The sequence below is a fragment of the Eleutherodactylus coqui genome, chromosome 3 (genome assembly GCF_035609145.1).
Source record: "Eleutherodactylus coqui strain aEleCoq1 chromosome 3, aEleCoq1.hap1, whole genome shotgun sequence".
In the NCBI taxonomy this organism is placed as follows: Eukaryota; Metazoa; Chordata; class Amphibia; order Anura; family Eleutherodactylidae; genus Eleutherodactylus; species Eleutherodactylus coqui.
The window spans coordinates 77,971,640-77,984,598 of NC_089839.1; the positions used below are offsets into that span (position 1 = coordinate 77,971,640).

General features: G+C 41.8%; 1 protein-coding gene across 3 annotated transcripts in view; it reads right to left on the reverse strand.

Annotated features, from left to right (window-relative positions):
- Positions 1-1,229: 1,229 nt before the first annotated feature.
- Positions 1,230-12,959, reverse strand: part of CFAP61 (cilia and flagella associated protein 61) — a 332,916-nt gene continuing 321,186 nt past the window's right edge. For all 3 annotated transcript variants that reach the window (XM_066595763.1, XM_066595760.1, XM_066595761.1), the window contains exon 27: positions 1,230-1,600. In XM_066595763.1, coding sequence (XP_066451860.1) covers positions 1,400-1,600 — 201 coding nt within the window. In that variant the 3' untranslated portion in view covers positions 1,230-1,399. The remainder of the gene's footprint in view (positions 1,601-12,959) is intronic.

Consider the following 12,959-nt stretch of genomic DNA (forward strand, 5'->3'; position numbering starts at 1 on the left):
ATATGTCCTGCAAACCCCGTAAGTAGCGAGAGTTGGCTTGGCAGAGCTATTTATTGATTTTTTTTAGTCTCAAGGTCTGTTTATCCTGATGTCGCTCTATGGTGACAGCAATTTTATCTTCACATGACTGTGCAATTATGTTTTTTCTCTTCTGAGTAAAGAAACCCAGTGTGTAGAGACAATCATTCCTTGGACAATAAGATCTATTAGGAGGGACAGACACATACAGTATATACCTTGGAAAAACTTGGCCAGACATTTGCACATGTTCTCCCTCATAGCGATCCAGTAAATCCTCATTTTTTCTATGTCTGAACATTCTTCGGTTTCCTGCCCTCGTTATTTCGGGAGGGGGGTCGTTGTAGACAGAAGCCCCGCTGGTTCATTGTCAGCAGAAAGTGCAGCCACTGACCATGGTGATAAGCAGAGACCTTGTTTGATCCTTAGGCAGAAGGAAAAATAATCAATATACTATACTTTAATAGCTAAAGAGCATTATGGTAATTCCGGCTAATCTGGCGGATGAAAGAGTGGTCGGACATCACCTGATATTCCGTTGGAGGGCCATCAAGTCAGTGACCAACCAGCATTGGGACATTGGTAGAGTTGTCTTTGCGGGAAGCCAGAGATCTCTCCCGATAAGCTGGGTGCGTGCTACAATTAATGTGAGGTCTGTTAACTATCCAGACACATCACATCATGAGGCATAAATATATGATATAGGCGGAATTACTCACTGTGATACATGGTGTCATTTCTGCTGAATGAACGATGCTTTTTTTTGCATGCGCATGTGCGTAATTTAGGGCAGCCATTGTGCACGCTTCAGCGCAACGTCTTTATGCAGTGAGCGAGGTTTGATGAGGTAGATTTGTCCGCGTATTGGCACATAGTACTGTTGTATGTTACGTTATATGATTCTACATTGACTTCTGTAGGGACTTTTGCTGCGCAAATGTGCAAAAAAATAGAGCATAGTGAGTTTTAGTTTGCGCAGGAAAATACACGCATGTGAACACATGTGAAATCAATGGCTTGTACTCTCTGTGTATTGTGTGCATAAATACGCCCGGCCTTAGTAATGCAAATTAGAGCAGCACCTGTTTGACTAATCATATGCATTAAATTCCTGTATATGTGGTACCATACACGGGGGGGGGGGGGGGTTGTTTTCTGGTTTTAATTGATATACCATATAGAGGGGAGACAAAAAACAACACAAAAACAAATGAAAGGTATATTTATGTGTATTTAAAAGTATGTTCCCTAGTCAGTGCAGAGCAGACGGCACTTCCCCCTGCAGGTTGACATGCAGAATGCACTTTGTAGACTATTATATAGTAAGTCGCTTATTTAGCATAGGCAGAAATAAATTCAGAAAGTTGCTAAGTATCCAAAACTACACAATTCCAGGGCGGGCAAACATGGACAAGTGGTTGCTGTTGTAATTAAGATAGCTCAGGATTCTCTTCTCCATGTCCTTTTTGTAACCATTTTGCTCAAGAACACGTCTCAGGTATTTCTGGGGGCTTTCCACAAGATTCAGTTCATCATCTGTGACCTTCTGAACTAATTCTTTCATGGAAGGCTGGTCACACACCTGGAAAATAAAGTTATACATTCATTAAACATCATAAAACCAATTATACAGTAGAGCTTATAAAATAGAGGGTCAGCATCCTGGGAAAGGACAGAAGCCACAGAACACATAACATGTGCACAAAGGTGTCCTAAACAGGATGTAAAGGCTTGTTAGAAGATGGTAGTACTGGGGTTCACGCTGCTGAGCCCCTCACTGATGACTATAACATGGCTAATACCCGTGCCCTTGTCTTCCATTAGTCTATCTCAGCTTCACTTATGTTAAACTATGGTCTTATATTCTCTCCCAAGAGCAACCAGAAGAAGCTGTCTGGGCTGAGATACTAAGGGTGGTCTCACAGCTGCACTTGGAGTTCTGCTTCGTTCAGGAAGCAGGAAAGGGGAATCCCTGTGGTCGAAGGGTTCCGACTCAAGATGGAACTAAACAGACCGAAGGACCCTATTGACTCCAATGGGGTCCTTTAATTTCCACTTTTTGCCTGTCTGATGCTTATTAAAGGGGTTGTCCCGCGAAACAAAGTGGGGGTATACACTTCTGTATGGCCATATTAATGCACTTTGTAATGTACATTGTGCATTAATTATGAGCCATACAGAAGTTATTCACTTACCTGCTCCGTTGCTAGCGTCCTCGTCTCCATGGTGCCGTCTAATTTCAGCGTCTAATCGCCCGATTAGACGCGCTTGCGCAGTCCGGTCTTCTCCCTTCTGAATGGGGCCGCTCGTGCCGGAGAGCTGCTCCTCGTAGCTCCGCCCCGTCACGTGTGCCGATTCCAGCCAATCAGGAGGCTGGAATCGGCAATGGAACGCACAGAGCCCACGGTGCACCATGGGAGAAGACCTGCGGTCCACCGTGGGTGAAGATCCCGGCGGCCATCTTAGCAAGGTAAGTAAGAAGTCACCGGAGCGCGGGGATTCGGGTAAGTACTATCCGTTTTTTTTTTTTACCCCTGCATCGGGTTTGTCTCGCGCCGAACGGGGGGCCTATTGAAAAAAAAACAAACCCGTTTCGGCGCGGGACAACCCCTTTAAGCACCATCTTGATTTTTTTTCTCTGCTTTCTCTTCCTCTATGATGTGCTAGCAATCCCATGATGTATTAGTGCAGCATCACATGATCAGCTTGAACCACAACCATCTCTGCCTGCTGGGGGGACACTGCCATTGTCATTACCCATGTCCTTTGTTCCTAAATAAGCTAAAGACCATAAGTATATAGTGATGGAGGATGAATTGTCCTCTCCTTCACTATAACTGTGTGACGTGAGCTGTATAATCATCAGCAGCAGTAACTGTGACGGGATTATCCCCCCCAACACCACCGCCTTTCCCTGTGAAAAGCTTGTGTGATACAGTCCATGCAGTTTCATTATACAGGAGGTCATGGTGAGTGAGGGCGGAGTGGCCCTTTAATGTCCCCTGTGAAGGTGCTGCAATAAATTGATCACTTTCTGCCAGATTTTCTCAGTTGATCACTAAGGGGTCCCCAGCAAGGTGACACTTTATTATCTGGTTACTGTCTAACAGCAAAGTAGAATTGTCCATCTCTGTGGGAGTGCATGCACACAGCCTTCTGAAAAGAGTCTAGCTAGTGTTCACACATTGGCTTTGCCGGAGGACACTGCATGAACAGGGGAGCGGGAGAGCATGAAAATGCAAAACTTCCCCGGACTCTACATGACCTAAGCTATAGGCACCAAGACTTAGTTTATGGTGCTTATAGTTGATCACAGGGTCCTTTTAAATGTGTTCAAGCAGTGCATAATCGAAAAACCTGGAGGGAGCTTGCCCTTAGGGTCGACGACTAAGCAGCTAACAACAACAATCAATAGAAGGGTTCCTTGACAAAAAGCCCATTACAAGATGTCAGGTGTCCCACTGCTAGGACTTCCATCCTTGAGCTGTAATCTGTGTGGGCACCCCATAGCAAGTTAAAGCATACCCATACCTTTAAATGACTTTTCAGAATAAGCTGCCAAGTGTCCACCATTTCTGATCATTATAAGAATTGTATGTGGAATTTTTCAGCAGTTCTCCCCTCTGTTAAGCCTGCATCTCTTAATTCTCAGTTCTCTCTGAGCTGGTGGGTAGAGACTAAGTGCTATGATGTCTCCATACATTGCACATGGAGAAATAGCAAATTCCGCTCCCTGACTGTAGCAAAAGCACATAACTAATATCATCACGGTGCACACAAGAAAAGTACTGAGCAGTGTAGATGGGAGTTCAGCAGCTGTTACACAATAAATCACTCACTATTATCCGCAGTAACAGCGTCTGTGTGAGTCTTTCTTCCCCCAGCAGCTTTTCATTATGAAAACATCATTTTAGGTAAATAAAGTGATTTGCACTTTTGCTGGTTATCACATTAACCCTTTCCAATCCAATTTGTATCCTGGTTTTCCTAGGGAACTTACTCTTTTTCTGCCATTATACAACAGCGCTATATGCTGGCTAAAGCCAGTACTGCATGAGGTGACACGTTGGATAGGCTCCGACAGCAGAGAGGCTGGCAATATACACTAAGAGAACCCCGACGGATGTCTTCCAACATCGGAGCTATGCAGCCTTAAATCATAATGTCTTTAGGGGTCAGACAGTGGATTGGAAAGGGTTAAAGGGGTTTTCCAGAGAAATGTTATTGATGACCTATCATCAGGATAGGCCATCAATAGTTGACAGTCTGGGGCCGTTGCACTCCGGCCACTACATGGAGGTCATCGCAGAGGCTTCTGCTCCGACCTCTGTGTTACTGCGATAGCATGCGCCCGCACAGCTGATCGGTCGGGGTCCCGAGTGACAGACCCCGGCCGATCAACTATTGATGACCTATGCTGATGATATGTCATCAATAGTATTTCCCTGGAAAACCCCTTTAACTTTCCAATTATCACAAGTTGTCTCAAATGCAGTGGCTATTTAAATTCCCCTGCAGGACCATCATGGGTGAAAATAAACATTACGCATTTACCACTGGGCTGTTACTTTAATGCACTGAAGGTCCTTAAAAGTGAGAGATGTTCTTTGCAGCTATTCTCTTCTATGCCTAAACAAAGAAAGTCCTTAAAAGAGGAAATCCCCTTCTATTACCTCAAAATTCCCTTATAGGGTATTTAAAAATGTGTTTTCTAAACAGAAAACCCCTTTACCTCTCCTACATATTTCACCTTTATCATTTAAAGCTAATGACTGGTCTAGAAAGCCCATTTTCAAATACCCTAGTGGGCAATTCTGAGTTATTAGTTGGGAGTACCCTGTTCAGTATCTCTTGCACTGAAGGACCAGTCAAGCTAATTCATTACATGCACAACCCCTTGTTTTCAATGAATTCTTTGTAATGCTTATCTTCGCCTCTGGAGGCACTGCAGGGAAATGGAACACTTACAATTGACTTTCGCCACAGCTGATCACTGGAAGGACCAACAGCAGGACATCTTGTGATCACCCAATCATTGCGGGAAAGAAAAAGAGATTGAAATGTTGCCAAAGTAATGAATTTCATTTTCTTTATCTCTGAGGATCTGTTCTAATTTTTTGATTAAAAATAAAAATTGGGTGAAATAAACTTAAAGGGAACCTGTCGCCAAGTTCATGCTGCCCGAACCACGGTGATGAACTTGGTACAGGTGTGCCTATTGGCCCCATGCATGTGTTATTCTGAACCATTATGGCATTTCAGAATAAATACACTTTGAAGTTTGACTGGGAGCTGAGATGGAACGCCCCGGCCTCTCCTCGCTCACGGCATGTTGACTGCCAGCTCTCTCCTTACCCACAAGCAGGGAGAGAGCTGGCAGTTTACATGCTGTGGGCAGGGAGAAGCAGGCATGGCCCACCTCTTTGACTCAAAGTTTCAAAATGTGTTTATTCTGAAACACTGCAGCATTGCAGAATAAAACATATATGGGGCAACAGGCGTACCCATACTGGGCTCATGTCACCAGTGGTTCGAGCAGCAGGAACCCCGGTGACAGGTTCCCTTTAAAAATACAAACGGGTCACAGAACTTACACCAGTATACAATTACCCATGAACAGTGATCCGTTATACACTTGCTTTCATTAGTTTATCTTGCACATGGCTAATTACATATAATTGCTGACTAATTGCTCTAGGTTACTAGATGGTGCGGCACGTAACAGTCTGTAGACATTGATGTGCTTTTTAGCTCAAGTGCAGCAAATAATCAATGGGGCAGATTTATCAATATTCTCCTGGGGATTCTTCTGGATTGTGACATTAATCTGAAGAATATCTACTTTAATGGTCACACAACTGGTACTAAATATAAGGGGTATGAAGCGTTCTCCTCCCCTCCTCTCAGTATCTAGTCCTGGTTATGGCTGAAAAAACACAGGAAAAACTACTCAACACAGGAAATAAAACCTTTCACAATTTTAGTAAGATAAGGCTGCGCTCACATCTGCAGCGGCGGTTCTGTTTACCTGATCTGTCTGGGGAGCTGGAAAGGTGGATCCCATGTCTGTACGGGTCTGTCTTATGAGGGAACTGAACAGCCCCATGCAGACTCCTCCCCATTGACTATAACAGGGTCCGTTTGGGTTCCACTCGGCTGCCCGGCATTTTATGGAAGAAAAAGCGATATTTCTTCCAGTATTTAGTGCGGGATCCGAGCGGAGGTACCAGAGCAGATGTGAAGGCAGCCTGAAGCCTGACATGGCTGATACTGCACTGAGATGATCGGTCAAAGCAGCTCTCTTCCTTACTGCAGAATACAAGTCACATAATGAGCTCTGTATGCTCCCTACTATATACACCGTACTATATACAACATACTGTATATATCCTACTATATACACCCTACTATATACACCGTACTATATACACCGTACTATATACACCGTACTATATACAACATACTGTATATATCCTACTATATACAACATACTGTATATATCCTACTATATACACCCTACCGTATACACCGTACTATATACACCCTACCGTATACACTGTACTATATACAACATACTATATATGTCCTACTATATACACCCTACCGTATACACCGTACTATACACACCTCACCGTATACACCGTACTATATACACCTCACCATATACACATTATACTGTATATATCCCACTATATACACCCTACTGTATACACTGTACTATATACAACATACTATATATGTACTACTATTTACACCCTACTGTGTACACCGTACTATATACAACATGCTATATATATCCTACTATATACACCCTACCGTATGCACCATACTATAAACAACTTACTGTATATACCATACTATATACACTTCACCGTATACACCACATTATATACAACATACTGTATATATATCATACTATATACACCATACCATATACACTGCACTATATACACCTCACCGTATACACAGCATACTGTATATATCCCACTATATACACCCTACCATATACACTGTACTATATACAACATACTATATATGTCCTACTATATACACCCTACCGTATACACCGTACTATATACACCTCACCGTATACACCGTACTATATACACCTCACCATATACACATCATACTGTATATATCCCACTATATACACCCTACTGTATACACTGTACTATATACAACATACTATATATGTACTACTATATACACCCTACTGTATACACCGTACTATATACAACATACTATATATATCCTATTATATACACCCTACCGTATGCACCGTACTATAAACAACTTACTGTATATACCATACTATATACACCTCACCGTATACACCACATTATATACAACATACTGTATATATCCTACTATATACACCCTACCGTATACACTGTACTATATACAGCATACTATATATATATCTTACTATATACACCCTACTGTATATACTGTACTATATACCTCATACTGTATATATCCTGTTATATACGCTGTACTATATACAACTTACTGTATACATCTTACTATACACACCATACCGTATACACCATACTATAGACACCCTACCGTGTACATTGTACTATATACAACTTAGTGTATACACCATACAGTATACACCCCACTGTATACACCGTACCGTATACACCGTACTATATACACCCTACTATATGCACCCTACTGTATACACTGTACTATATACATCTTACTGTATACAACATGCTATATATACCTCACCGTATACATCACACTATATACACACTGCCGTATACACCGTACTTTATACAACTTAGTGTATACACCCTACCGTATACACTATACTATATATAACTTACTGTATGCACCCTACTATATACAACCTACCGTATACATTGTACTATATACACCTTACTGTATACACTGTACTATATACAACTTACTTAATACACCATACTATATACACCGTACTATGTACAACCTACCGTATATACCGTACTATATACAACTTACTGTATACATCCTACTATATACACCCTACTGTATACACCATACTATATACACCTTACTGTATACACCGTAGTATATACAACTTACTGTATAAATCCTACTATATACACCCTACTGTATACACTGTACTATATACACCTTACTGTATATACCGTACTATATAGAACTTACTGTATACATCCGACTATATACACCCTACCATATACACCGTACTATAAAGACCTTACTGTATACACCTTACTGTATACATCCTACTATATACACCCTACCATATACACCATACTATATACAACTTACTGTATACACCATATTATATACAGCCTACTGTATACTCCGTACTATATACAACTTACAGTATACATCCTACTACTACACCCTACCGTATACACCGTACTATATACAACTTACTGTATACACCATACTACATACACCCTACTATATACAACTTACTGTATACATCCTACTATATACACCCTACCATATACCCTACTATATACACCCCAATGTATACACCGTACTATATACAACTTACTGTATACACTGCACTATATACACGGTACCGTATACATCATACTATGTTCAACATATTGTATACACCGTTATATATACACACTCTACTATATACATCCCACCGTATACACTGTACTATATACAAACTACTGTATACACCGTACTATATATGACCTACTGTATACACCATACTATATTCACCCTACTATACAACATACTATATGCAGCCTACCGTATACACCGTACTATATACACCCCACCGTATATACCGTGCTATATGCAACCTACTGTATAGACCCTACTGTATACACCGTACTATATACAAGTTACTGTATACACTGTACCATATACACCCTACACTTTACATCATATTATATACAACTTACTGTATACACCGTTAGACATACACACCCTACTATATACATCTCACCGTATACACTGTACTATATACAAACTACTGTATACACTGTACTATATATGACCTACTGTATACACTGTACTATATACACCCTACCGTATACAACATACTATATGCAGCCTACCGTATACACCTTACTATATACACCCTACCGTATTCACCGTACTATATACAATCTACTGTATATACCATACTTTATACACCCTCTACTGTATACATGGTACTATATACACCCTACAATATACACCTTACTATATATACCCTACAATATACACCCTACTATATACACCCTACCGTATACACCGTAATATATATACAACCTACTGTATACACCGTACTATAAACACCCTACTGTATACACCGTACTATATACACCTTACTATATACACCCTACCGTATACACCGTACTGTATACAACCTACCATATACACCCTACTATATACACCATATTATATACACCTTACTATATATACCCTACTGTATACACCCTACTATTGTACTGAGAATTGCAATTGGCAGCAAATCAACATTTAAATAACATTTAGAGTGGTTTTAGAGGAGCGTATGCACAAATACGCGTGGCTCAGCACTACGGATTTGTGTAGTGAACGAGGCTTCTTTATGTGCGAACCTGCATACTTTACTGTACTTATTTGCACAGACATGGCATGTTCACATGGGTGGAGGACACCTCCCTGCCCTGACTGAAATGGCTATAAAGCCTAATCAGGTCCAGATGTGTTCTTTTTGTATTGGGTGTGCATTTGTGCACCATCCATAGACTTCTACGGGGCTCTTTGGTGCGTGAATATGCCGCAAAATAGAGCATGCTCTATTTTTAAAAAAGTGTATGAAAGACACGTGCATACTTTGTGAATATGACTGAGCCCATTGAGTCTTTAGGGCTCCTTCAGATGGACGCAAGCGCAGAAAGCTTTGAGATAGCGTGACTTTTTGCACTGTAAACGACGCGCTATGACGTGTGCTTCTGCACTGCTGGGGACCATTCACATCTGCGGCTTCTTTTTGAGCGCATGAAATGCGCTCGCAAAAATGAAAATTAACCCATTGAATACAATAGGTTCTATTCTCTGCGCAATGTGCGAGCGGATTTTGCGCAAATGCCCTCATGTGAATAAGCCCTTAGGTCCTTCTCCTCTTAAGCGCCCGACAGCTGTCCCAGTGATTATCGCTCTTGTGCTTTTGACCTAGAGCAATGATTGCTCAGTGAATGGAGGCTGAGAGATCATTCCGACCCGTCCGCCCAATTCACAGTAAACTGACGTAGATGAAAGACTGCCTGTTTACACGGAACGATCAGCGCTTGATTTTTATGCTTGCAGATACTTAACGACAAGCGAATACATTATCATTCATGGTTCAGTCGCTGTCAGCGTTTACACTGAACGATTTACGATCCACTGATGATCTGAATGATATCGTTCTGCGTTACAAGATTGTACCGGCGATTTAAATAGAAATTTGATCGTGAGACAAACTGTACTTTACCCCCATGTAATAAATGATAAGGCCGATCATCAGAGCGGGGTGATGTCATCGATGCCACCAGCGATAGCAGTTTTTAAATTGCGGCATTTCGCAATGGACTTTACAAAGTCAAAAATGCTTTGTCGCTACATAGAAGTCCGTACAACAAGCAGGACACGATAGCTAAATATCCAATAGACGAAGAGCCAATCAATGTATAGCCCTCAAATCTCACAATGCGGATGTATGAAAGACACAACCCTGAAATAATAGAGTTTAGCAGCCAGCGGAGTTCACCTAATTGAAAGTCAAAGCAGAGGATGAGGCACTACAGAGGCGGGACGGCGAGGGCTGCGCACACCCGGGGCTATGTTTAACATATCTGTGAGGAACATAAAGGAAAACTCCTAATCTGCTCTGTTTGAGGAAGACGGGGAAACAGTGACAGAAAGTGCATTAGTGTCTACAAGCATTATGGCTTTTGACATAAAACAGACGGAAATGAACATTTTCTAGGAAACGGTCCTGTTTTTGAGTAGCAATGCAATCAAAAGCTATGGAGAGTGATGGGTGAAGGGCAAAATGATGCACCCACTCTATGGGTTAAATGCCTGATACAATGTTAGGAAAGATCAAGGAAGTCACCAGATCTCCGAGTTCTGAGATTCATTATATGAGATCTTAAACGTAATATTTTTTTAAAGTGCCGCCAACTAAAATGATTTATTGCGATGTGGACCGAATAGCTGGAATCAATACAGTTCATGAAATTTTTGCAGATATTTTATTGCAGCAGCTTCCGAATTTTATCGTTGTGTTGACATACAATAAAACCAACTAAATCTAATTAAATCACCAGAGAGCGGTAAAATGAATCTGCCGAGAGAGAAAAGGAAAAAAAAATGCATTAACATGTAGTGGAGTCAGTGCTCTCGTCTGAGGCAAAACTGCATGCTATTAAAAGTGACTGGATTAGTGCCCTAAGTATCCGCACCGAGATGGGCGACATCATTTTCTATGGAAAAATAAATGGGATGATGCAGTCATTTCTGAGACAGGGAAACAAAGTGTTATTCATCTTTGTCCTCGGGATAGCAAATGCTCAGTCCTGCATTACAAATGTAGAGATTTGGGATCACCGTCCCTCTAATAAAGGATGCTTGGCTGCTCTGTAAAAATGACTATGTCTCAAGGGAGGCAGCAAGCTGAACATCCGCATGTACTACCAAGAGGATGGTAATAGCTGGCATCAGACATGGAGGCAGCTGGTCCAGCATCTTCACAGCAGGAGTTAAATGTGTTTGGTGGCTGTGGCTATCTGAGAGGATTAGCCGATGTTCTTGTGTGCGCACATGGGCACCTTCACTGCCATATTATCCAATAGTAAGAAGAACATTCCTGGCCCGTAATCACGGACTGCGCAGAATGGGACCGCAGCACCTTTCAAAAGAACGCACTAATGTATATATTTGTTATGGCTTGTCGACATTAATTAAGCCTAATCTTTCCTAAATTATTAGTCACGTGTCATGAATATGTTAGAAGGGATGTGTCGTGGTTGACAATAGCAATGATGGAGTGAGGGGTGGTCAGCGCGCCCATGGTCATATTACTTACCAACTTTATGGAATGCGTGATAATTGGGAATCAATGGCTCATCAGGGTGACTTTTATTAAGCATCAACAGTTATTATGGCTCGTTAATAGGGAATTTTCCAGGAAGATTGATTGAGGGAGAGGGTGACTGGGGGTAATAGTAGGCTTCCATCCACAAAGCAGAGAGGCAGATGTTGTAGGGCGTCTTATAGAATACTGCCTCCACTTCAGAAGGACTCTGCAGAACATAACTGGACACTTAGGGCTTCTGCAGCCGTGCAGAGAACTGAACCCGTTGATTTCAATGGGTTCCCTCACATTCTGCATTTTTGCGCGTGTGAAAATATACGTGACATGCTCTATTTTTGTGCACATCCAAGGCACCATAGGAGTCTACCGGGGTCCGCAAATGTGCATATTTGCGCAGGCGGCACTAGTTCAGATGGGCGGAGGAATCATCACCACCCTGATGTTAATGGCCACTAAGCCAAGCAAGGTGCCGCTGTGCGTGGGTTTTCGTAGCATTTTGCGCATAACTGCGCGTATATTTATGTGCCTATTTGCGCACCTCCCATAGACCTCTATGGGGCTCTTTGGTGCACAAATGAACACAAAATAGAGCAGGTCATATTATTTAGGGCCCCGAAGAAGTGCTTGCGCCAAAAAAGGTTCAGGCTTTATTCACACGAGCGTATGTATACAACTATAAAGCCTCGCTTTCATGCCCGGCCGATATGTGCGACTATCAGATGCATTGGTTTCCAATGCATTCATTCACACGGGTGTGAATCTATGGTGTGTAGAAACGTTGCGTCATAAAAAACAGAACATACATGACCGAAACCCGCGCCTGCTATTATACGCTGCGTAAAGATAGGTCTGGTTCTATCTTTTGACCGATATATGCTGGCAGCTACCATAGACTCCTATAGGAGCTGGAAAAAAG